This window comes from Anolis sagrei, chromosome 2 (assembly GCF_037176765.1).
Source record: "Anolis sagrei isolate rAnoSag1 chromosome 2, rAnoSag1.mat, whole genome shotgun sequence".
NCBI lineage: Eukaryota > Metazoa > Chordata > Lepidosauria > Squamata > Dactyloidae > Anolis > Anolis sagrei.
In genome coordinates this window covers 174342029-174369621 of record NC_090022.1, presented here as the reverse complement: position 1 = coordinate 174369621, position 27593 = coordinate 174342029, and the positions used below count along the sequence as shown (strand labels likewise).

The 27593-nt window shown below is 42.5% G+C and overlaps 1 protein-coding gene across 1 annotated transcript; it reads left to right on the top strand.

Moving 5' to 3' along the window:
- The first annotated feature begins 318 nt into the window (after positions 1-318).
- FAM50A (family with sequence similarity 50 member A) lies at positions 319-26722 on the top strand. Its single transcript, XM_060763254.2, has 14 exons — positions 319-446; positions 2739-2863; positions 7797-7881; positions 8008-8107; positions 10501-10640; positions 10801-10877; positions 13838-13904; positions 14047-14108; positions 15695-15771; positions 17445-17499; positions 19845-19893; positions 21553-21623; positions 22231-22341; positions 26563-26722. Exons 2-14 carry the CDS (start codon positions 2753-2755, stop codon positions 26569-26571), a joined length of 1014 nt encoding a protein of 337 aa, XP_060619237.1. The 5' UTR covers positions 319-446; positions 2739-2752; the 3' UTR covers positions 26572-26722.
- Positions 26723-27593: the final 871 nt, after the last annotated feature.

Genomic DNA, 27593 nt, shown 5'->3' with positions numbered 1-27593 from the left:
GTTTGTTGTGGTGCCAGACCTCCCTGCAGGAGGAGAAGGCTCAATATCTCCCAAAACCACATATCCCAGGATTCTATAGCATTGAGCCAGAGCAGAGGAGCTGCATCCATAGAGACCCTTGACTCTTGTTCTCTACACTTCCGGACTCTCATCGAAGCCGTTCTTCCACTCAGTTGTGGGCCTTCATCGCAGAGAGAGACTAAGCGTGAGAATAACCCAATCGCAGCCTTCGCTTTTGTACCGGAAGTCTATGTTGCGACCAACGTATTCGACCTCTTTCCGCGTAACCCAACTTGCAAAGGAAAACAGGAAGAGCGCAGGGCTCGTTTCCGGTCGCGTCTCAATGACGTAGTTGAAGTCATCTGGTAAGATCCAAGACTGGAAAAGAGGCTTTTCGTCTGTCGGAAAGAGAGGAAGGGGATCCAGTCTCTCGTAGGCTCGACCAGGTTTGTTTTATTTCATCAGTTTCCTCACCCTGAGGCTTCCCACTTCCATCCCCATGCCCTCTCTGCCCTTCAGGTTCGTCTGAACTGTAAAATTAATGCGCTTTGACACCGCTGGGATTTGCAGTTAGGTGAGGCACCAACACTCTTTGGCACAGAAGGGTAAAGACCCTGTAAAGCTACAATTCCCGTTATTCCGCAACATTGAGCCATGGCAGTTAAAGCGGTGTCAAACTGCCTTAATTCTTCAATGTAGATGCACCATCAATCTTCTCTTTAGAAAATATCTATCTATTGTATTGTCGAAGGCTTTCATGGCCGGAATCACTGGGTTGTTGTAGGTTTTTTCGGGCTGTATGGCCATGGTCAAGAGGCATTTTCTCCTGACGCTTCGTCTGCATCTATGGCAAGCATCCTCACAGGTAGTGAGGTCTGCTGGAACTAAGAAAAAAAGCGTTTATATATCTGTGGAAAATGGAAGGCAAAAGGAAGAGGGGCCGACCAAGGGCAAGATGGATGGATGGCATCCTTGAAGTGACTGGACTGACCTTGAAGGAGTTTAGGGTGGTGATGGCCGACAGGGAGTTCTGGCGTGGGCTGGTCCGTGAGGTCACGAAGAGTCGGAGACGACTGAACGAATGAACAACAATATCTGTGGAATGACCAGGGTGAGACAAAGAACTCTTGCCTGTTGGAACTAGGTGTGAATGCTTCAACTGACCACCCTGATAAGCATTTGATGGCCTGCCAGTGCCTGCGGCAATCTTTTGTTGAGTGGTGATTAGATGTGCCTGATTGTTTCCTCTCTGTTGTTTTGCTGTTGTAATTTTAGAGTTCTTTTAAAAAAATACTGGTAGCCAGGTTTCTCAAATAATATGCTGTGTCTGTGAACCCCACCTCCTCCAAGGTGAACTGAACCACCTAAACTGGGCCCTACAGGCCAATGGATACTCCACCTCAGACATCAGAAAAGCTGCAAGACCAAGAACAAGCCACGAGAGTAAAGACGAAGATCCACCCAGAGGAAAAGTGTTCTTGCCATACATCAGGGAAACCACTGACCGCATAGGGAAGCTGATGAGGAAACACAACATACAAACTATCTACAGACTCACCAAGAAAATCCAACAAATGCTATGCTCAGCAAAGGACAAGAGGGATCCTCTCACCTCTGCAGGAATCTACCGTCTACCATGCAGCTGTGGACAAGTCTACATAGGGACCACCAAACGCAGCATTGCCCAAACACGAATCCAGGAACATGAAAGGCACTGCAGACTACTTCAACCAGAGAAGTCAGCCATAGCAGAGCACCTGATGAACCAACCTGGACACAGCATATTATTTGAGAACACAGAAATGCTGGACCACTCCAACCACCACCATTTCAGACTACATAGAGAAGCCATTGAAATCCACAAGCATGTGGACAATTTCAACAGAAAAGAGGAAACCATGAAAATGAACAAAATCTGGCTACAAGTATTAAAAAACTCTAAAATTACAACAGCAAAACAACAGAGAGGAACAAACAAGGACATCTAATCACCTCTCAACAAAAGACTGCCCCAGGCACTGCCAGGCCATCAAATACTAATCAAGGTGGTCAGTTGAAACATTCACACCTAGCTCCAGCAGACAAGAGGTCTTTGTCCCAACCTGGTCATTCCACAGATATATAAACCCATTTTCCTAGTTCCAACAGACCTCACTACCTCTGAGGATGCTTGCCATAGATGCAGGCGAAACGTCAGGAGAGAATGGCTCTAGAACATGGCCATATAGCCCAAAAAAACCTACAACAACCCAGACATTGTAATAAATAAATGTGCTAATAAGAAATAAATAAACATATAATCCAAAAAAGAAAGATAAATGAAGACTTGGTTCCATCCCATCTCCAAGATGTTGCTTTATTTACATGGATGCAAATACAGACATTCCAGAATCTGGAAAAAAAAACCCAAGAAGAAATAGAAAGCACTTTTGATCCCAGGCATTTCAGATAGCAGAGACAGAGCCAGTCAAGGATTTCTTTTTAGGAATTGGGATATGAGCCAAAGGGAAAAGCCATGGGTTGTATAAAGAAAGTCCCAATTTCAACCTCCAGCCAAAAGGGAGAGAGTCCGCCCAAATGTTTTGGACTGCAAGTCCATGTTTAATGAGGCATCTGGGAGTTGGTCCAAAAGTGCCTCCTTGTAACAGAGAAGAAGTTTGTTTATGGAAAGGGGTTGCTTGTGAGAACAGACAATAGACTGCAACTTTGTAAAATACTATGCGCCTTGTGCCTTCCAGGTCCATCGACAACCATGGCGCAGTACAAAGGAGCTGCCAGCGAGGCTGGCCGGGCACTTCAACTGATGAAGAAGAGAGAGCGGCAGCGTGAACATATGGAGCAGATGAGGCAACGCATTGCTGAGGTGATTGGAAGTACAAATGTTGGGGAGGAAGGAGATAGAAATGAGGTCTTACTGCCTCATCACACTAGAGCATGGATCCACTTTAAATCCAGTTTCTACCTACTGCAGAATTCTGGGGTTTGTAGTTTAGTGAGCCCAGAACCTCTCTGACTGGGCAGTATAAAGACCCCTCCCTAAACTACAAGCCCCAGAATTCTGCAGGAGGCAGAAACTGGATTTAAAGTTTGATGAGGTTCTTATTGGATTGCTTGTACTGCTCACATAAGGGAAGGATGCTCTTCAATACAAAGAATGTTAACAGCCTGTGTGTGTGCATGCTTGTTGTGTGTGCATAACATAATGTATTTTCCTTACTGACAGACTAGCATACAAACCCGGTGTTGGGGGCTGTTGCTCTCCAGCTTTCATCCCTTCTCTTTCCTTCCCTCATACCTGTTCCTCCTTTTCCTTCCTTCCTTCCTTCCTTCCTTCCTTCCTTCCTTCCTTCCTTCCTCTTCCCTCCCTGTTTTCCTTCTCCTTTCACTTCTTTTTCTCTTCCAGTCACCTTTTTCCTTTCTCCAACTCTGAGAGGATCTACCTCACAACGTCTCCGTGGCACTCTTGGTGGCTCTTTCCTTCCTCCCTCCATTCCTCTCATACACGTGTCATCTTTCTTTCCAAGTGACATTACAGATGGCCACTTCACTCAGTAACAGCCAATCATTTACCTAGCAAACAACCTTTGTGGTGCAAACAGACCTACTTTGACTTACATATATATAGAGATTACTGTCCTGATTTGTCATCGATCCACTCCTTTGGGCTACATGCAAATCTACCATTTGCCAAAATATATATTCCTGTGCTTTTCTTTTCAATTTCTAACCAAATAGCTTAACCGCTACCTCGTTCCATCAAATACGAGATCTGCCCAAGGGCCGCTTGTGATCTCTTAGGGCTAGCAACCTGAATAACACTGCTGCAAAATGTAGTTGCTAAAAAACCAGTCAAAATATAGAGTTTACATTATGCTTTTAATAAGGGATTCCCCAGTTCACATCTGTCACCTTATATCACACCCGAGCTAGTGTCATGAATGAGCTAAGCCAGGGGTCCTCAAACTAAGGCTCGGGGGCCGGATGCGGCCCTCCAAGGTCGTTTACCTGGCCCTCGCTCAGGGTCAACCTAAGTCTAAAACAACTTGAAAGCACACAACAACAATCCTATCTTATCAGCCAAAAGCAGGCCCATACTTCCCATTGAAATATTAATAAGTTTTGCATTTGGTAAAATTGTTGTTCATTTTAATTATTGTATTGTTTTTAAGTGATTTTTGCAGTACAAATAAAATATGTGCAGTGTGCATAGGAATTCATTCATTTTTTTAAATCAAATTATAATCCGGCCCTCCAACAGTTTGAGGGACTGTGACCTGGCCCTCTGTTTACAAAGTTTGTGGACCCCTGAGCTAAGTAGTAAACCCAGTGCACCCATGTTCAGGTAATAGTATCCAATAATACTTGTCTCATGGCCATCACACCCTGTCCTGACTCAACACACAAAACATAAGAACAGTTTTATTGACATCAGTACCATTTAAATCCCACAAAATGTGTTTAGTGTCAAGGAACAATAAATTGTTAAAGAATGCTTCCTCCAACTGTTCTGATGGATTTGTGGGTTTGTAGCTGACATTCACATTGACTTCTCTTTCTTTGTTTTGACCCAGATGCATTCACAGGTACTGCCATTCTCTTCATTTTGGACCTGGGTGACCATTTACTACTACTGCATGGACCTAGCTTTCTTTTCCTGCCCTTTTAAAACTAACTTTACAACCCTGAATAATAATAATAATGTTCCAGTGTTTAGATCTTTCCCAACAGGGCCTTCTTCTGATAATTTTTTACTCACCTTGCTTGTTTCCTTCTATTCCATGTTGGATTTTAAAATGCTGTATATCATTGCTTGAAAGTCTCTCAGATGGATGCTGCCCCATTGCCTTGTTTTGGGCTTTGTTCTGCAAACACTTTGTCTTCCTAACATGACCACAGCATTTCCTGCTTGGTTCTTCTCCTCCTACAGTATAGATTTTAGTAGAAAGATCTCTAGCACTTCCCAATGGTGTTCCCAATGGTGTTGTAATTTTATATCTTTAATGTTATTCATATGTTTTATGTAATTATGATGTTGTTGTTTATTGCTTGTGTTTTGGTTTTATTTTGCTGTAATTGGTTGTTTGGGCTTGGCCTCATGTAAGCCGCCCCAAGTCCCCATTGGGGAGATGGTGGTGGGGTATAAATAAAGTATTATTATTATTATTATTATTATTATTATTATTTCTCTCCAATTTGTTATAATAGCTTCTCACTATGGCCAATGTACCTTTCTCGTGGAATGTGACTTTTGATCAAAGTAGTGAAATTCCTTTGAGCAACATCACCTGTGTAGCTGTGTGAATTCTTGAATATAATAATAATAAAAGAAAACTTTATTTATACCCCGCTCCATCTCCCCCAGGTGGACTCGGTGCGGCTTACATGAGGACACGGCCATCGATACAATACAAGCAATATAACACAAAACACAATAAAATGAGCAAAATACATAAAATGCAAAATTGAAACAATATACAACACAACAATGTAAAATCAAACATTAAAAACACAGGGAATTTCACTAGGCAGGGCCAGATGCATGGATAAAATTATTTTAAAAAATTAAAAACACTGGGAGATAAGACAGTGTAACTTATAAGGAGGAGGCTCCAAGAATGAGGAAGGATTTCATCGCACAACCCTTAAAATAAGGTGCATCTAAGGACATTTTGTGCAAAGTGTGGTCAGGGAGAATCTTACATTCAATCACTGAAGGCACATTGGAATAACCAGGTTTTCAAATTCCTCCTAAAGATTGCCAGTGTGGGGTATTGTCTAATGTCTCTGGGGAGTGAGTTCCAGAGCCAGGGGGCCACCACAGAGAAGGCCCTCTCTCTCGTCCCTGCAAGTTGCACTTGTGATGCGGGTGGGAGCGAAAGAAGGGCCTCTCCGGAGGATCGAAGGGATCGCGTGGGTTCGTAGATAGAAATACGGTCATGCAGGTAGGAAAGTCCCAAACCGTTCAGGGCTTTGTAAGTCAAGACCTGCACCTTGAATTTTGCCCGATAGATAAACGGCAGCCAGTGGAGTTCCTTAAACAGGAGGGTTGACCACTCTCTGTAATTCGCTCCAGTTAATAGTCTGGCTGCCGCCTATTGGACCAGTTGGAGTTTCCGGGCCGTCTTCAAGGGCAGCTCCATGTAGAGAGCATTGCAATAGTCCAACCTAGAGGTAACTAAGGCATGGACCACTGTGGCCAAATCCAATTTCACGAGGTACGGTTGCAGCTGGTGCACGAGTTTCAATTGTGCGAATGCCCTCCCAGCCACCACCGACACCTGAGCTTCAAGCGTCAGCGCTGAACCTAGGAGGACACCCAAGCTGTGGAATATGTGTTTCTCCAGCTGAATTTATTATTTTCTTAATGGAAAGGTGATATATCTTTTTTTTTAAAAAAAAATGAAAATGTTTGGGCAGAAAATATGTATTTTGGCCAAGACCTTTAGATTGAAGTGTGCGGTAAAGTCTAATGTAGTTGGGATAAAGGTAGCAGTTCTTGGAAAATGAAAAAATACCCCCAACTGCCTTGAAAGACCTCCTGGAGGCATTTTCCCATCATTTCAGAATTATCTTTCTCCTAAATGACAGAAGAGCCTCCGGTGCTCCTTAGATGACCTTGAGGAAATTTTAAAAATATGGAACTTGAGGAACAGAGAGGCTCCACAAAAATAGCCCGTGGGTTGTGTGCAGCCTGGGGGTCACACCTTGCAAGCTACCTCATTCTAGCAGGCGTCTTCTATGGAAATAATATTCTTTATCTTCCTTTCTACATGTCCCTGCAGCCTACTGGGCTACCCAAAAACTTCACCCAAGCCTTTTACCTTTTTGGAGTTAGCTTTGAAGGTGCAAAAGTGATTGTGAGGAGCTAAAAAGAGAAGTGAACCCTTCCAGGTTCTGCTGTTGGAAGCTGTTCCATTAGGATAGCAGTGTTGGATCCTTTCCCTAGAGCAGGGGTCCTCAAACTAAGGCTCGAGGGCTGGATACGGCACCCCAAGGTCATTTACCCGGCCCTCGCTCAGTGTCAACCTAACTCTGAAACGACTTGAAAGCACACAACAACAACAATCCTATCTCATCAGCCAAAAGCAGGCCCACACTTCCCCTTGAAATACTAATAAGTTTATATTTGTTTAAATTGTTCTTCAGTTCAATTATTGTATTGCATTTAAGTGTTTTTTTCACTACAAATAAAATATGTGCAGTGTGTATAGGAATTCATTCTTTTTTTTTTAAAATTATAATCCGACCCTCCAACAGTTTGAGGAACTGTGACCTGGCCCTCTGTTTAAAAAGTTTGAGGACCTCTACCATAGAGTATGAGTGATTATTTTTGTCACTGAAATAGAGGAGAGCACTTGACTCAGTGGCTACACCGATTCAGTGACCAAGTGTTGTTATTCTTATATGTGTATAATTTCCCATTGATTCAGTGAGTTTGCTCTAGTTATAGCTAACAGTCAGATTTAGCCTACTGGTGTCAGGCCAGGTTTTGTTAGGTAGCTGTCACCCCCCCCCCCCCCCATCACATTGCCTTTTACTTCTCCTCTCCTTGGGACAATAGTAGATTTCTGGAGATTTATCCAGAGCTTGAAGTCATTTACTTTTGAGGTGGAGGATATCCCCCGGAATCCTCTACTAATCATAACCATTAGGTTATGAGATTCTGGAAGTTGTGGTGCATAACAGGAACTCCTCTAGGCTTTGAGTTTGATCCAAGAAGTTTGGTTTAGGAATTGGGAGGTCATGGAGCTTCTCTATTTTTGTAGCAAATGCGAACTGTACTTTCCCCATGGCAGGAAAACATCATGAAATCAAACATCGACAAGAAATTCTCTGCCCATTACGATGCAGTGGAAGCAGAACTGAAGTCCAGCACAGTGGGTAAGTGTATCTGTGTACTATTAAAAAATGAACCCAATGTTCTTCTTCCTAACCCCATTTTGGCTATATTGATTCCATTTGCTATACACTCAAACCTAAAAAGTCTGTTGCCTTACCTGTGTACAGGCCTGGTGACCCTGAATGACATGAAGGCCAAGCAAGAAGCGCTTGTAAAGGAACGGGAGAAGCAGCTGGCAAAAAAAGAACAGTCCAAAGAGCTGCAGCTGTGAGTTGTTGGATGGACTTGTATGTATTCTAGGTAGCTAAAGGCCCCTTCTACACAGATGTATAAAATTCAGATTATCTGATTTGAACTGGATTATCTGGCAGTGTAGACTCAGATAATCCAGTTCAAAGCAGATAATGTGGATTATCTGTCTTGATATTCTGGATGATATGGTAGTGTAGAAGAGCCCTAAGATAAGAAATTTATTCTGTATTTATTGAAGATGGAATGATAGATAAGAACTGGATTACTTATCGTATTAACTCAAGTATAAGCTGACACGAATATAAGCCGAGGCACCCAATTTTATCACAAAAAACTGGGAAAACCTATTGACTCAAGTATAAGCCTAAGGAAATGCAACAGCAGCTGTTGGTAAATTTCAAAATAAAAATAGATACCAATAAAATTGCATTAATTGAGGCATCAGTAAGTTAAAATGTTTTTGAATATTTACTTTAAACTAATTTAAGATAAGACTGTCCAAGTCTGATTAAACCATTATTCTAACCTTCTTCAATGTAAATGTGCTTACGTATCCTTCTAATAATAATAAGTAGAGTAAAACAATGCGATAATAACAATAATAAAAAAGTAAAATAATAAATGTAATAATAACTGTGCTGTCGCACGCTGGGCCTGTGCATCAGACTGTAGACAGGACATAAATTCTGTGTGCCCAACGGGACGCCGGGGCTGCCTCAGATTAAAGGCCTTTGGATTTCCTTAAAACAGAGTCTTTAGATTGCTTAAAGGTTCAACAAAGTTCTTTATTAATGAAAACAAACAGGTACTTTAAGGCTTTCTTAACGGTCTATAGGCTCTTTCAATCTTGTCCACAGGAAACAGGCACTATCTTCATGACTGGTATTTTAACTAATGGGGAAATCCTTAACTTCTAATCTGGGCAGTCTGTCTTTGCCTCTGTTGGCGTGGAGCCCCTACACCCGGTACCAACTGCTTCTGGCTTCCTCGAGAAACCTTTACCAAGCAGAGCTTTGTAGACTTTCAGAGGAAAAAGGAGTTCAGGTTTCGGTGATGGCTGGCTGAAGTCCTTCAGCAAAGGAGCTGTAGGGCTGTACAACCCCGGCCAAGCTGTGGGCTGTATATCTCCCCGGCCAAGCCGTAGAAGACGAAGCTTTCTACAGGAGCTCTTGGTATTATGTCCTGCATGAAAAGCTTCTCTGTGTAGACTGAACCCAAATTGGCTCCTATTCCCTCCAAAAACCCAAAAAGGGGGCGGGACCAGGGAACCTAACTATAATTGACAGGTGGCTTGCCCTATGATTGCAGCCAAAAGAAGCCACCTATCTGCAGAGCCCCTGAAACTCAGGACTACAACAAACATTCAATGCAAAGCAAACAAAATAGCTCCTGGTACAGTTGTACCTGCACAATAACAATACATAGAGTAAAATAATAAATGTAATAATAATAATAATAATAATAATGGAGTTATATAATGTAAATGTCATAATAATAATAACAGTAATAACAGTAAAATAATAAATAACTTTGACTTGAGTATAAACCGATGGGGCTTTTTCAGCCTTAAAAAAGGGCTGAAAAGCTCAGCTTATACTTGAGTATATACAGTAACTGGTTATGAATGTAGGACAGCAGTAAGAATGTAAGACTGATGAGATTTGGGGGGGGGGGGGGGAGCAGATACATCCTAGTAGTGAGGGACCAAATGAAAGAGGGAGAGATCCAAATATTGTACCATATTTTCTTTTAGATCTTTGTGAAAGCTTTACGAGAGATGTTTCAGCCTTTTAAAATGGGTAACAACACAAAAGTTGGGAAACCGCTCTGTGATTGCGTTGTGGGTAAAAAAAACTATGATTGAGGCTCCAAAAGGGTTGAATTTGACCCTAGAGCCTGAGATTTCCCTTCTCTGATGTAAGCTGTTAGTTGGAAGTGCACATTTCATACAGACTGATTTCTGTATTCCTTCAAGCAACACACAATTAACTTGCATGGAACTTTCTCAACAAGATTTGTTCAGAGGGGGTTTGGCCTTGCCTTTCCCTGAGGTCAAGAGAATGTGACTTGCCCAAATTCATACAGTGAGTTTCATGGCGGGGTGGGGACTCAAACCCTGGTCTTCAAAATTGTAGTCCAACACTGAAACTATTACACTACATTGACTCCTTCCCTCTAGCATTCTTTTAATCAGGCATCCACAAACTCAGTCTCTCCACCTTTTTGGCCTTCCAGAAGCCTGAGCCAGCTTATTGAATGGTAGCTGGAAGCCCAAACAGCTGGAGGGCCAGAGTTTGAGGGTGCCTACTCCTAATGTTTCTCAGCTCCCTACCTTTCTCAAAGATCCCACCAAAATTCACACCCTCTTCCCACATTTCTCAGAGAGGATTGTGCTTTGGGCCTTACAGGAAGCTGGAGCGGATGCGGGAGCGAGAGCGCAAGCAGGAACAGAAACGTAAGATCTCAAGCTTATCCTTCACTTTGGATGAAGAAGAGGAAGAGGATGGAGCTGAGGAGGAGGAGGACGAAGTCGAGCTGGAGCAGGAAGGTGAGAGGAACAGCACTTTTGCAGTGGAGAACACCTCAGTAGGTCTGGAATAATGATGGCAAGTAGGACCACAGAAAACAGATGGGACGGGCTATTGGGTTGAAGCAGTGGGATTCTGAAAATAGGTTCCTATTCATTCATATATCCTCATTCTCCCTAGAGCTCCCTCCCAAGAAGAAGAAACTGGGGAAGAACCCAGACGTGGACACTAGTTTCCTGCCTGATCGTGACCGTGAGGTAAGGTGCTTACATGCCTTCCTTTGAAAGCGAGACCGCATCTCTGTTTATGAACCCACACAATCTCTTCGATCATCTGGAGAAGCCCTACTCGCATCACAAGCGCGATTGGTGGGGATGAGGGACAGGGCCTTCTCGGTGGTGGCCCCTCCACTCTGGAACTCTCTCCCTAAAGACATCAGGCAAGCCCCAATGCTGGCAATTTTTTGGAGGAGCTTGAAAACATGATTGTTTCAGTGTGCCTTCCCAGAATAAGGAAACTCCAATCATTATGTCCCCAAACACATTTTATCAGAGATCCAGGATATCTGCATGTCCATCCCCCTCCAAACACCAACCCTTTTTACCCGGTAATGCCCAGCATATTTTAATTTTAATTATTACATTTGGCCTTGCCATAGATTTTGATTGCGTCATGGTGTGTTGTTAATGTTTATTGCTTTGTTTTTGAGTTTATTTTGCTGTATTGTTGTTGTTGTTTTTACTGATGTATTTGGGCTTGGCCTCTTGTAAGCTGCACCGAGTCCTCCGGGAGATGGTAGCGGGGTACAAATAAAGGTTTATTATTATTATTATTATTATTATTATTATTATTATTATAAAGCCACTTTCATGTATTGGATTGGGACTAGGGAAGTACAGGTCCTAGTCCCCATTTAGGTCTGAAACTCCTTGAGTGACCTTGGACTAGTCACATTGTCTTAGCCTGATGCTCTTGACTCAATTATTGTGAGGATAAAGTGATAGAGAAAAGAGCCTCATGCACCAGACTTTATCTTATCAATAGCGAACCGAAGGTACAGTTGTAACGTATTTAAAAAGCACAAAGTTTTAAAACTTGGCATTATATTAAACATCCATTGACTAATAGCTGGCCACTTGGAGTGCCTCTGGTGTTGGTTTAGAACAGGGATCCTCAAACTTTTTAAACAGAGGGGCAGTTCACAGTCCCTCAAACTGTTGAAGGACCGGATTATAATTTGAAGAAACAAAACTATGAATGAATTCCTATGCACACTGCACATATCTTATTTGTAGTGCAAAAAAACACTTAATTTCAATAAAGAAATAATTTACAATAATTAAAATTAAGAACAATTTTAGCAAATATAAAATTATTAGTATTTCAATGGGAAGTGTGGGCCTGCTTTTGGCTGATGAGATAGGATTGTTGTTGTTGTGTGCTTTCAAGTCACTTCAGACTTAGGTTGATGCTGAGTGAGGGCCGGGTAAATGACCTTGGAGGGCCACATCCCCTGCTTTAGAAGATCCTCCATTGTGCATGTGGCAGGGCTCAGACTGCATTGTAATAGGTGGTCTGTATTTTGCTCTTCTCCACACTCGCATGTTGTGGACTCCACTTTGTAGCCCCATTTTTTAAGGTTGGCTCTGCATCCCGTGGTACCAGAGCGCAGCCTGTTCAGCGCCTTCCAAGTTGCCCAGTCTCTCATTTGGTATCAGCTCCAGAAGCGACCAAGAGGGATATAAACGTACCATATATTCTGGCGTATAAGACTACTTTTTAACCCTAGAAAATCTTCTCAAAAGTCAGGGGTCTTAAATTCCATCTGAACATGAGGAAGAACTTCCTGACTGTGAGAGCCGTTCAGCAATGGAACTCTGCCCCGAGCGTGGTGGTGGCTCCTTCTTTGGAAGCTTTTAAACAGAGGCTGGATGGCCATCTGTCAGGGGTGATTTGAATGCAATATTCCTGCTTCTTGGCAGGGGGTTGGACTGGATGGCCCATGAGTTCTCTTCCAACTCTGTGATTCTATGATTCTATGATTATATGTGGGAGTAGTCTTATATGTGGGAGTAGTCTTATGCATGGGAGTTGTCTTATATGCTGGAGTCGTCTTATACGCTGGAGTAGCCTTATGCATGGGAGTCATCTTATATGTGGGAGTAGTCTTATATGCCGGGAGTCGTCTTATAGAGTGGGTGCTGAAACTTCCAATCTGGATTGGTTGCTGCATATTGTGGGGGGAGCTCAAAAATGGCAGTGGCCTCGTCCCCACCGTATGCAATGACTGTATGAAAGTGTTAAGGGCTACGCTGCACAAGTACGGTAGAAACAAATCCATTCATCAGGATTCGTGGACTTAATGCGGTCCCGATGGTGAGGTGAAGGGGCGCCTCACCGGGAAAGTGTAAGTGAAGGGCGGAGCAAGCTGCAGGCGTCTGGGGCGCCCGGAGTATGGAAAAAAGAGATAGAGTGGCTCTGGGCCCAGAAAAACACAACAGTTTTTACTTTCTGGCCCGCCCTTATATCCTATTACCGTACCTCTTCTTCTGCCTCTCAGATCTCACTCCTGCAGTGAAGTAGTGCAGGTGCGCATGTGCGAGATCTGAGAGGCAGAGAAGGAGGTACAGTAATAGGAAAATTACCATATTGAAATCAAATCTGATGCTTTTAAATTTTTTATTTGTTGTATGTTGGAAAAGGGGTAGTCTTATACAGTGAGTATATTCCAAACTCTATATTTTAACTGGAAAAGTTGGGGTTCATCTTATTCACCCAGTCGTCTTATATGCCGGAATATACGGGTAATTATTAATGAATTAAAGGAAAGAGAGGTGTAAAAATACAAGTATACTATGATTGCCATATTTGCAAGACAGTAACCTGCAGTCTCATTTATCCACTTCTCACAAAATCTGGCCTTTTTAGGCTTTTTAAAGTCCTCCAATGTGGCTCTTTAGTATTCTTGGGCAAGAAGTCCTTCATTTCAATAGAGTTTGCAATTAACTGCAGTTTCATGTATCCACAAAAAGTCTGGGAATGTAGCTCTTATAAATACAGGGGTCATACTGTGCTATATAAATGGTGCCTGTGAAAGTACCCAGTTCCTTGCCCAATTTCATCTTCTAAGGCACTTTGGTCTGTTTTCACCCTTTGGATGAGTCCTTCTTGCAGCACAAACTAATGAGTTGTTGCCCCTTTTCCTCCTAATTTTCAGGAAGAAGAAAACCGCCTGCGAGAAGAGCTGCGCCAGGAGTGGGAGGGCAAACAGGAGAAAATTAAGAGTGAGTGGAGGAACACAATGCTTCTGTGGCAGGGAGTCGCGGGCAGGAGGACAATCCTTATAGGGAGTTACCAGAGCTCATCAGGCTTGGTTCTCTCCTCAGGGTTTTTTTAAAATTTATTTTCCTTCCCATCTCTGGCTAGGTGAAGAAATTGAAATTACCTTCAGCTACTGGGATGGCTCTGGCCACCGCCGAACTGTCAAGGTGAGATTTGCTCCTTGCCAATGTTATCACAGTTTAGGAAAAGAAGCAAGTAGTTGGGTCTGGAGGATGTTAGGAGTCAGCCATTACACTAATTATAAATAATAATAAATTTTAGGTTCTTGTGGGTTTTTCGGGCTATATGGCCATGTTCTAGAGGTATTTCTCCTGACGTTTCGCCTGCATCTATGGCAAGCATCCTCAGAGGTAGTGAGGTCTGTTGGAATTAGGACAATGGGTTTATATATCTGTGGAATGGCTGGGGTGGGGCAAAGAGCTCTTCTCTGCTGGAGCTAGGTGTGAATGTTTCAACTGACCACCTTGATTAGCATTTGAAGGCCTGGCTGAGCCTGGGGGAATCTTTTGTTGAGAGGTGTTAAGATGTGCCTGGTTGTTTCCTCTCTGCTGTTTTGCTGTTGTCATTTTAGAGTTTTTTTAATGCTGGTAGCCAGATTTTGTTCATTTTTATGGCCTCTTCCTTTCTGTTGAAATTGTCCACATGCTTGTGGATTTCAATGGCTTCTCTGTGTAGTCTGACATGGTGGTTGTTGGAGTGGCCCAGCATTTCTGTGTTCTCAAATAATATGCTGTGTCCAGGCTGGTTCATCAGGTGCTCTGCTATGGCTGATTTCTCTGGTTGAAGTAGTCTGCAGTGCCTTTCATGTTCCTTGATTCATGTTTGGGCAATGCTGCGTTTGGTGGTCCCTATGTAGACTTGTCCACAGCTACCAGTATCTAAAAGCTCTAAGGCCCCTCACTAAACTACGAACCCCAGAAAGTGAGGTGAAATCTTCTGAACAGGAGCACAGACAGCAAAACAAACACTATATGGGGTGATGATGATGATAATAACAATAATAAACTTTATTTATAGACTGCCCTCTCTCCCTGAGGGAACTCAGGGCAGTTTTCATACAAAAAGGCAAACATTCAATGACACAAGCACATCAAAGTAATACAAAAAATACAAGATAACATTGGTAGACTTATGACAAATAAAAAAATTGAAATTAAAATAAAAAGTATACAAATGCTCAAATAAAGCATAATGATGATGGGCCCTTTCTGTGCACTTTGGTCATTCAGTTACTCTGGGTACATGTTTTTAATGTAATTTATGTTATTAGGATGTTGTTTTTTATTCATTCAGTCAGTCGCTTACAGTCACAAAGAGTCGGAAGTGATTAATAAAAAACAACAACATAGTAATAACATAAATTCCATTAAAAACATGTACTGCAATTGAATGACTAAGGTGCATAGAAAGGGCCTATCATCAGTTGAGCTTTAACCCGTCCCTATACTATCCAAAATATGTGTGTGTGTGTGTGGCTGTGGCTGGAGTTGCACTTAAAAATGTACCTGTTCTGACTTACATAAAACTTGAACTTAAGAACATACCCATCTTGTCTGTAACATGTAACATGGGCACTGTCTATACACTGTCTTGAAGTGCTAAGAGAAAGCAGGGTATGTCTATATGAACACTCACATGGGTTGGGGAATCACCAGAGTGTGTTTTTGACTTGCAAATTATGTCAGGGAGAGCAACCCACTCTGGACTGACTCGTGTTTTCTCCGCAGTGCAGATGAAGAAGGGGAACACAATTCAGCAATTTCTGCAAAAAGCTCTGGAGATCTTGCGTAAGGACTTCAGTGAACTCCGGTAAAGACTTTGGCAGAGTGGGCAGGGTGCTGCAGGGCTACATTTCTAGCCCCTTTATCCCAAAGTTATGTACAGTCTATAAATATAAAGTAGTTGTGTCATTCTTTGTGGTCTGAAACACACACTTGGATCTTGTGCCTGCATCGAGACACTGTCCAGAATCTTCTAGCTAGCAAAGTATTGGTAGTAGCTTTGCTTTTCCTCCCTAACAAAGATGCACCTGGTGCTGTTTTCTCAGTTCCAATATGTCTACCACGCTGTGGAGACAGGGCTTCAGGCCAAATTTCTCCCTCCTTTCATCTGAAGTATAAAGTGATTGTACTCTAACGAGTATTGGAATTGACTCTGTTAGACCCAGGTTCAAATCTTGGCTTTGTGCAAAGTCACTGTCTCTTAGCTTCAAATCTTCATCTATGAAATGGAAGTGATTCATTAATAGATAAACTCATTGCACAATGGCAGTTACCTAGGAAAATATTATACATAATGTACCCTGCAGGGCTTGACGGATGCAAGGCTGGGGTGAAAATTGCTGGAAGAAACATTAACAATCTTAGATATGCAGACGACACCACTTTGATGGCCAAAAGCGAGGAGAGGCTGAGGAGCCTTCTAATCAAGGTGAAAGAAGAAAGCACAAAAGCTGGATTGCATCTAAACATAAAAAAACAAGATTATGGCAACAAGAATGATTGACAACTGGAAAATAGAGGAAGAAAACGTGGAGGCAGTGACAGACTTTGTATTTCTAGGTGCAAAGATTACTGCAGATGCAGACTGCAGCCAGGAAATCAGGAGATGTTTACTTCTTGGGAAGGGAGCAATGTCCATTCTCGATAAGATGGTGAAGAGTAGAGACATCACACTGGCAATGAAGATCCGCATAGTAAAAGCAATGGTATTACACATAGTTACCTACGGATGTGAGAGTTGGACCTATAAGGAAGACTGAGCGAAGGAAGATGCTTTTGAACTGTGGTGTTGGAGGAAAGTTCTGAAAGTGCCTTGGACTGCGAGAAGATCCAACCAGTCCATACTTCAGGAAATAAAGCCCGACTGCTCATTGGAGGGAAGGATAGTAGAGACAAAGTTGAAGTACTCTGGCCACATCATGAGAAGAAAGGAAAGCTTAGAGAAGACAATGATGCTGGGGAATATGGAAGGAAAAAGGAAGAGGGGCCGACCAAGGACAAAATGGATGGATGGGATCCTTGAAATGACTGGCTAGACTCTGAAGGAGCTGGGGGAGGTGAGGGAGCTCTGGCGTGGGCTGGTCCATGAGGTCATGAAGAGTTGGAAACGACTGAATGAATGAACAACAAACCCTGCCCAGGCAGCATTAGGTACACATTGAGATAGTATATACTGTATTTTCAGGTGCATACATGGCCAATGACTGAAGCTTTAAAGCTTAGAATGTACACAGATCCTTTTTGTGTACAGAGGGTGAAAAAATATATTTTGATACAGTGTTTTAGAGCTTCCATGCAAGTTTTTAACCAGAATGACACACATACATGAGTATAGAAAGCAAACTAAAGGTGGAATGCATGTAGTTTGAGACTCATGTTCAATTGGGATTTTCCGATGATCAGATGTTGGAGTAGTGGGTAGAAGGAGAAAGAGAGCCAAAGCAACTGGGTTCAGTCTCTAATGTGTGTTTCCCTCCACAGGTCTGCTGGTGTGGAACAACTTATGTACATCAAGGAGGATCTCATAATCCCACATGTGAGTGGATAACCCTGGCCCAACATGTTAAAACTATTCTGCTCTTCAGCACTTTTCTCTTTTGTTGTCTGCCATAATGTATTAGAGAGCCAGTGTCTGAATACACACATCTTTTCCACCTAGAGTATTATAACTTATTATAAATCCATCACGCCTCTTGCCACCACTGGTACCAATAATAATGTATATACTATAATATATCCCACAGCTGATTACCACTGTAAAGGACTATAAGTAGTATCACACCACTGGACACCAGTAAGAAGAAAAATATCACAACCAGTGACGCGAGGCTGGAGGCTTATTGATAATATGTCTGGGCAGGATGATTCTTCCCCCCAAAATTCACTTTTCCCTGTGCCTCCAATTTGGTAGCAAGATGTAGATAGATATGTGTAACGATAAGAGTGAACAGTGCTTGTCTTTCAGTCTTCTTTTGGTTTAAAGCTGCCACCAACCCAAGTTGCCTTAGGATTTTAAAATGAGTTTTTTAGGTAAACTTTTCCCACTTCTGCCAACACTGCTCTTCCCTTAGCTCCCAGAATGACTGTAGAATTAGCCTGCTAAAGATGCTGGAATTATCACAAAGGATTAATGATAGATTGAGGAACGATAGAGACTTTTTTTGAAAGTTAAATAGAAAAAGATTTATTTATAAAAACAGACAACTAACTACTTCTGAGAGGCCCAAAACGCTTGACTTGTTACAAAAGTATTACAGCTTGATGGTTGCTAGAATAAGTATCTTCACTTAGTTACCTACAGAGCTAATCAAAGAGATCTAGCTGCTAGTAATAAAATCCCTCACTCTACTTCAGAGAAATAGTAATGAGTTTCTGACTTATCTATCCTCGATAGTCCCCTGAGTTATCAGCTAACTCTTCCCAGAGTTCCTCCTGCTAACTAACTCAGCCTAGAGAGTTAGTTAGCCTGCATCTATGGCAGGCACCGTGAGAGGTTGTGAAGTCTCACAACCTCTGAGGATGCCTGCCATAGATGCAGGCCAAACATCAGGAGAGAATGCTTCTGGAACATGGCCGTATAGCCCAGAAAACACACAACAACAACCCATTATTACCTTTGTACATTGTGGGGTCCCTGGTGGCGCAGCGGGTTAAACTGTTGAGCTGCAGAAGCTGGCCAAAGGTTACTGGTTTGAATCCGGGGAGCGGGGTGAGGTCCCACTACTAGGCCCAGCTTCTGCCAATCTACTAGTTTGAAAACATGCACATGTGAGTAGATCAATAGGTACTGCTACTGCAGGAAAGTAATGGCGCTCCATGCAGTCATGCTGGCCACATGACCTTGGAGGTGTCTATGGACAACGCCGGCTCTTCGGCTTAGAAATGGAGATGAGCACCAATCCCCAGAGTCAGACACAACTAGACTTAATGTCAGGGGAAACCTTTACCTTTTACATTGTCTACAGTCTGTATATACCTACTTAAAATTTAATTTCTACAGTTTTATTCTATGCAGGCTATAGATAGTATACTTGTATATACTCGAGTATAAGCCTAATTTTTCAGCCCTTTTTTAAGCCTGAAAAAGTCCCCCTCGGCTTATATTTGAGTCAAGGTTATTTATTATTTTATTCTGTTATTATTATTATTATTATTATTATTATTATTATTACATTTATTTTACTCTATTATTACTATATTTATCATTTTACTCTATTATTATTATTACATTTATTATTTTACTTTATTATTGTTGTTATTACATTTATTGTTTTACTCTATAATTGTTATTATTGCATTTATTATTTTACTCTATTATTGGAAGGATACATAAGCACATTTACATTGAAGAAGGTGAGAATAATGGTTTAATCAGAGTTGGACAGTCTTATATTATACTACAATTCTATGTAAATATTCAAAAACATTTAATTTACTGATGCCTCACTTAATGTAATTGTGTTGGTATCTATGAATTGACCAGTAGCTGCTGCATTTCCCACCCTCGGCTTATACTCGAGTCAATACGTTTTCCCAGTTTTTTTATGGTAAAATTAGGTGCCTCGGCTTATATTTGGGTCGGCTTATATTCGCGTATATACGGTACAAATACGATATTCTATGTCTACATTTTATTCTCTCACAATTTTGTATAGTTCCCTGAAGAAGACCTTATGAGTAAATGTAGGCTGAAATTTGTTAGGATTTTCTACCCAAGAGAAACATTGTTCTTCACTCTGCACCTCTTATGGCATTTGCCATCTTATGGCATTTGCCATCTGCTACAAATGGGGTGAATCCACTGACTGGATTCCTCAGTCTAGACTGGGGAATACTTGGGTAAGATACCTTCCATGAACTCGCGTCTTTCTGTCCTTCTAGCATCACAGCTTCTATGACTTCATTGTTACCAAGGCTCGAGGGAAAAGCGGTAAGTCTCTTCCTGTCTGTTTGGAGTCCTTCCTTTCTGGAGGGTTTGAGATGATAGGGGTAGAGCATGGGGATGGATAAAGGGCTGCAGCAATTGTGGAAACAGGCAAAAGGGATATAGAAAGAGAAGAAACAGGGGGATGCCCATTTCAGGGACTCTGTATGAGAAGAACTGAAGGCTGTAGTGTAGCCTTGTCCAAACTGGTGCCCACTAGGGACTTTGGACTACAATTTCCATAATTTCTCAGCACTATGTCTGGTGAAGGACTGTAACCAGAGGCGGCCCTAGGTAATTTTCAATGGTAAGCAAACAGTATTTTGGTCCCCCCCCCCCCCCAAATCAGTGATATATATTTTCTGTTCGTCGTGGGAGTACTGTGTGCCATATTTGGTTCAATTCCATCATTGGTGGAGTTCAGAATGCCCTTTGATTGCAGGTGAACTATACATCCCAGTAACTACAACATGCATATGTCAAGGTCTATTTTCCCCCAAGAGCACCTCAAGAGCGCCCCTGGGCAAAATCAACTATACTGCAAGTGCTTACTTTGCGTAATGGTTGAGCCGACCCTGACTGTAACTGAATGCAGTCAGGAGTACTAGATTGGAGACAAGCAGTGTCAGTGAGTACAAGGATGGGTGGGGAAGGTATATAGATTGCACTGTGGAGTATCACAGTGCAGTATATTTGAGGAGAAAGGTTCAGTTTGTGGGGTGGGAACTGCTTCACTTCGCGATCGCATCCTCCCCTATGAACCAGTGTGTACCTTGAGATCTTCTAGGGAGGCATTGCCCTCTCTCCCCCCGCCGTCATATGTACGGTTGATGGGGACGAGGGAGAGAGAGCCTTCTCGGTGGTGGCCCCCGGCTCTGGAACTCCCTACCTAGGGAGATCAGACAGGGTCCCACCTTTCGTAGTCAACTAAAAACCTGGATGTTCCGGTGAGCTTTTGACTATGCAGCTCACCAGTAACTTTCTTGTCCCTACTTGAAGTTCCGCACTTTACACTGGCATACGTCTACCTCAACATGTGTTATGACAGTATTTCCTGCCCAATTTACTGTACTGTTGCACATCCCTGTGCTTCTGTAAAAATGTATTGCACTCGTTGCATCTATACCTCAGCTATGTTTCTTTCAGCCGTATTGTTTTTATATTGCTTTCAATTGTGCTGTTATTTGTTTTTATCGATGTTTTATGGAGCCCCTGGTGGCGCAGTGGGTAAAACCCCTGTGCTGGCAGGACTGAAGACCAACAGGTCACAGGTTCGAATCTGGGGAGAGGCGGATGAGCTCCCTCTATCAGCTCCAGCTCCTCATGTGGGGACTTGAGAGAAGCCTCCCACAAGGATGATAAAACATCAAATCATCCGGGCGTCCCCTGGGCAACGTCCTTGCAGACGGCCAATTCTCTCACACCAGAAGCGACTTGCAGTTTCTCAGGTCGCTCCGGACACGACAAAAAAATATATAAATCTGATGTTTTAATTGGTTAAAGTGTTTTACATGTGTGTTTTAATTGTAATCTTGGGCGTGTCCCTTGTAAGCCGCCCTGAGTCCCCTAGTGGAGATGGTTGGCGGGGGTATAAAAATAAAGTTGTTATTATTATTATTATTATTATTATTATTATTATTATTATGTGCATTCTCTTTAATCCAGGGCCGCTGTTCAATTTTGACGTCCATGATGATGTTCGGCTTTTGAGTGATGCTACGGTGGAAAAAGATGAGGTAAGAGGAAGGTGATTGGACCTCATTTAACGCCCTAGATCAGTGGTTCTCAATCTGTGGGTCCCCAGGTATTTTGGCCTACAACTCCCAGAAATCCCAGCCAATTAACCAGCTGTTAGGATTTCTGGGAGTTGAAGGCCAAAACATCTGGGGACCCAAAGGTTGAGAACCACTGCCCTAGACTCTGTCGGCCTACTTCCTGAATGAACTCTATATGAAACAAAAAAAGTAGTGCCAATGTCACTCCACTCTTAAATTCAGGTAGTCGGTTCTACCCCTCCCCTTCCTCCTTTTATGGGCAAATCCAATGTAATTTGGGGAAAATTGGCTGCTCTCTTTCCTGTTCTTCTACCTAAATACTCTAAAAGCACCAAATCCCATTTGATCTTGGAACCTAAACAGGGTCAAGCTTGGCTATTACTTGGGTGGAGGGCTGCCAACAAATACTAAATGGTGCAGAGGAAGGAACTGGCACAACAAACCTCGGAGTATATATGGAATCACCTAAAGTTCACAGGCAACTTGAACATGTGCACACACTCACTCACCTCTTTTCTGAAGTGGATGAGCACTGATTTCACACTGATTTTTCTTTCTAATCTTCCAGTCCCATGCAGGCAAGGTTGTACTTCGCAGCTGGTATGAGAAGAACAAACACATTTTCCCTGCAAGCCGGTGGGAGCCCTATGACCCAGAGAAGAAGTGGGACAAGTATACGGTAGGGAATGAAGGGAGCTGACTGGGCTGGGAAAAGTTGACTGAGTCAAATGGGAAATTCCAGGAAAAGGCATGGCAAGCAATTGCACGATCTTTATAACTATGCCAGTCTAAAATCAGCTGCTCTAATACTCCAATTTATATTCACACAACTTCCCAATAGCTACGATGTCTGAATACATAGATTCAATTAACCACAATAACAAAGATCTATATAAATAAAAATATAATGTTCGTTAATGGGATTAACATAATTCAAAAACTACTGGATGAATTGCCGCCAAATTTGGCCACAAGACACCTACTACCCAAGGAGTGACCATCACTCAAAAAATTGATTTTGTCATTTGGGAGTTGTAGTTGCTGGGATTGATAGTTTACCTACAATCAAAGAGCATTTTGAACTCCACCAATGATAGAATTGAACCAAACATGACACACAGGATTCACATTCACACCTAGCTCCAGCAAACAAGAGTCCTTTGTCCCACCCCAGTCATTCCACAGATATAGAAACCCTTTTTCCTAGTTCCAACAGACCTCACTACCTCTGAGGATGCTTGCCCTAGATGCTGGCGAAATGTCAGGAGAGAATGCCTCTAGACCATGGCCATACAGCCCGAAAAAACCTACAACAACCCAGTGATTCCGGCCATGAAAGCCTTCAACAATACTAGGGTTTGGTGGGCATTGACCTTGAGTTTTGGAGTTGTAGTTCACCTACATGCAGAGAGCACTGTGGACTCAAACAATGATGGATCTGGACCAAACTTGGCACGAATATTCCATATGCCCAATTATGAACACAGATGGAGTTTGGGGAAAATAGACCTTGACATTTGGGAGTTGTAGTTACTGGGATTTATAGTTCACCTACAATCAAAGAGCATTCTGAACCCCACGGATGACAGAATTGGGGCAAATTTCCCACACAGAACCCCCGTTGACCAACAGAAAATACTTAAGGCCACCCAGTCCAACTCCCTTCACCAGGAGATGACTTTGGAAAGTCCAAGCGAAATCTAGTGATGGTGAATGACTGTTTTTGGTTGCTATTTTTGAAGATATATCCTGGGAAGTTCTCCTGCACAAACCTCTTTGGAGGAGGTGGGTCCTCCTTGAGCAGGGGAACAATTAATGGGACTTGTGTAGTATAATTTCCTGGTCCATGTTTGGGAAACCTCTGGCCCTCCAAATGATGTTGGATTTACTTGCCATCAGCCTAAGCAGCATGAGTTGGGAATGAGAGGAGCTGCAGTGGAACATTTAGAGTCTGACAGATTCCCCATTCATATTCTAGTGAAATATTCACTTTCTAAATTACAGTATGTAGTAATGCAATAACACTAAAGCCTAATTGTGTAATATATTTCTGACAGAAAGGTCCATTTCTTATTGATTTAAAAACAAGACTTAATTTATGCTGCAGTCATTTACATCATGGTTTGGAATACTGCCATTCAGAAGAGAGTCGACTTTCTAGATCAAAGAAAAGAAGGGCCTTTCCCCTTCCCTTCAAGTGGATATTGACAGTTTCTGCCAAATATATAACCAAAATGGGAAAGCATTGTGAGAGGTTGTGTGACATGAGCTAGTACTCAAAACTAGTGGAAATTTAGTGCGGCAGCTTCTGAATTATGTTGTTAGAATTGCCTGGAAGAAGAAAAAAAAAGAGTAAAAAGAGCCACCCTTCTATAAATAGCAGATTGGTTCGACAGCCTTCTGTGTTGTTTATTTAAAACACTTTCTATCTCACCTTTCTAAGATGTGAGTTTGCTTACAACAGTTTTTGCGGGGGAAAGTGATAAAAATACAATGAACTGCCAAATCTAACAGATCTCAGCAGTCTGTAATTTTTGCAGCCAACATCCTTTTCTATAAGTGGTGATTCTTATATATATTTTTCGAAGTGCTAAATAATAAGGATATTTTTTTAATCGAGTCAGGAGCAAACCAAACAGTTGTATTGCATTTTTTAACAAACAAACAAACAAACAAACAAACAAACAAAGCACAAAGTTTGCAAGCTTGGTAGTTGTTTATATGCCCTTTGACCAGTAGCTGGCCACTTGGAGTGCCTCTGGTGTTGCCGCAAGAAGGTCCTCCATTGTGCATGTAGCAGGGCTCAGGTTGCATTGCAGTAGGTGTTCTGTAGTTTGCTCTTCTCCGCACTCGCATGTTGTGGATTCCACTTTGTAGCCCCATTTCTTAAGGTTGGCTCTGCATCTCGTGGTGCCAGAGCGCCTTCCAAGTCACCCAGTTTTCTGTGTGCCCAGGGGGGAGTCTCATTTGGTATCAGCCATTGATTGAGGTTCTGGGTTTGAGCCTGCCACTTTTGGACTCTTGCTTGCTGAAGTGTTCCAGCGAGTGTCTCTGTAGATCTTAGAAAACTATTTCTTGATTTAAGTCGTTGACGTGCTGGCTGATACCCAAACGGAGGATTCACTATTGGTTGCTACTTCCCAGCGGATGTCAAGTGGTGCAATACATCTACACAAATGACCAGCACTGCCAGAAGGGACAGAGAGTTTCATCTATGCTGATGATTGTGCCATTACCGCTCAAGCAGGGAGCTGTGAGATGGTTGAACAGAAGCTCTCTAAAGCTCTAGGTGCTCTTACTGTCTATTACAGAGAAAACCAGCTGATCCCTAATCCATCTAAAACACAGACATGTGCTTTTCACCTTAAGAACAGACACTCATCCCGAGCTCTGAAGGAAGGAATCCCACTGGAGCATTGCAGCACACCCAAATACCTGGGAGTCACTCTGGACCGTGCTCTGACCTACAAGAAGCACTGCCTGAATATCAAGCAAAAAGTGGGCGCTAGAAACAATATCATATGTAAGCTGACTGGCACAACCTGGGGATCACAACCAGACACAGTGAAGACATCTGCCCTTGCACTATGCTACTCTGCTGCTGAGTATACATGCCCAGTGTGGAATACATCTCACTACGCTAAAACAGAGGATGTGGCTCTTAATGAGACATGCCACATTATCACGGGGTGTCTGCGCCCTGCACCACTGGGCGCAGACCAGGTATTGCACCACTTGACAGGAAGTAGGAACCAATAGTGAAAGGACCAAGGCAGTGACATCTCTAGCTCATCCCTTGTTTGGATATCAGGCAGCACATCAGTGACTTAAATCAAGAAATAATTTTCTAAGATCTACAGAGACACTTGCTGGAACACCTCAGCAAGCGAGAGTCCAAAAGTGGCAGGCTCAAACTCAAAACCTCAATCAATGGCTGATACCAAATGAGAGACTCCCCCCTGGACACACAGAAAACTGGGCGACTTGGAAGGCGCTGAACAGACTGTGCTCTGGCACCACGAGATGCAGAGCCAACCTTAGGAAATGGGGCTACAAAGTGGAATCCACAACATGTGAGTGTGGAGAAGAGCAAACCACTGCCCACCTGCTGCAATGCAACCTGAGTCCTGCCACATGCACAATGGAGGACCTTCTTGTAGTAACACCAGAGGCACTCCAAGTGGCCAGATACTGGTCAAAAGACATTTAATCAACTACCAAGCTTGAAAACTTGTTTGTTTGTTAAAAAAATGCAACACAACTGTTTGGTTTGCTCCTGACACGATAAATAAATAAAATCACAATATTAAAATACACTGCTTAAAACCGTCTTGGTTTGTATGCACAGATAGATGTAGTATGAAAGCTGGTTAAAATATCAGCAAAAAGGAATGATGATGATGTGAAATTATAGATATCCAAAGGAGAGAAGTGATGGCTAACAAGGGCTTTGTACGTTTTCCTTTAAATACACTATATGGCTTTGTATGAAACCCGACCAGAATTTAATATTTTCCTTATCCTTCTTCATCTAACTGGCAGCTTGAAATCTGCCTGCTGACTCAACTGGGACATATGTTTTGTTTTCTTGCTATGTGGCATCTTCTACTTGCTCCCAAAAATTATGGTCCTTAATTGGCATATCCGTGGCCTTTACATTTCCTTTCCCGTGTTTATTAATGTTGTTCCAAAAGGTCATTCACATCACTTTTTGAAATCAATGGTCCAACCATTTGAGGCTCCATGGTCACCCTAAACGTGAATAAATGTCACTTGGTTGAACTGTGTGATGGGCTGAGACAGATCTGGAGAATCTCAATCCACTTTCAGCCAGGTTGCCTAAGGAATTAGGGACTAATGGAATAGGAATAACTCCTTCCCTTTTTTCTCCTCCCCACAGATCCGGTGAGCAGCTGTCCGTGTGTTGCTTGTGGTCATGTGAGGCCTTCCCTGTTCTTCTGGAGTAACTCCTTTTTAGTCAAGCCCAGACTTTCCAACTTTGTCTTCCCTGAGTGCGTCGACCCTTGGTGAAAATAAACATTGCCTTTCCCAAATGGAAAGTGACTCATTGTGCTTCTTTGGGTATGTTTTAGTTCTGCAGTCAGGGCATGGTTTGAGGGCATGGTTTTCAGACTTGAGATGTAGATTCCGACAGGTAGGCTAAAATTATATGTGTGTGTTGAATGTATGCAGAGTGTCTTCTTATCATTGAGTAACCTTGTGTGTGTTGCACCTCAGAATCTATTCACCTTGCTAAAATCACCAGAACCGCACACAGACTGAAGTTTTGTAGTTTTGTTTTGGTTTGGTTTTTTTTGTCGTGTCAGGAGCGACTTGAGAAACTGCAAGTCACTTCTGGTGTGAGAGAATTGGCTGTTTGCAAGGATGTTGCCCAGGGGACGCACAGATGATTTGATGTTTTATAGTTTATTAAAAAGTAAAGATGAAAAGTTTAAAAAACAATGTTTCAAAGATCAATAAAACATAGCACTGTAAAGCAGGATTACAAATGGCACAAACGAAACAAAGTCCCATGAGAACATGACAAAATCCCAAGACCATGGACACAGGAAAACGAGCACAAACTGCTTGGTTGAGCGAGAAGTTGCTCTGACAAAGATTTGTTTTGAAACACACTGTTTAATATCTTTCGCAATACATGAAAGCATTTATTTGGCCTCTGACCTCCTTCTTGTTGGCTATTCTCACACTCCTTCGAACTCTGAATTCCAAACTGTCAGCCCGATTTAAGATTCCCTCCATGAATCACCTCAGGCCCTCCGATCTTCTGGGGAGGCCTTCTCTCACCCCTGCCAGTCTCACAAGCTCGCCTGGTATACATATATACACACAAACACACATATATACACAAATACACAAATATATACACACACATGCACACACAAAACACATGTACATAGACTGGGCCAC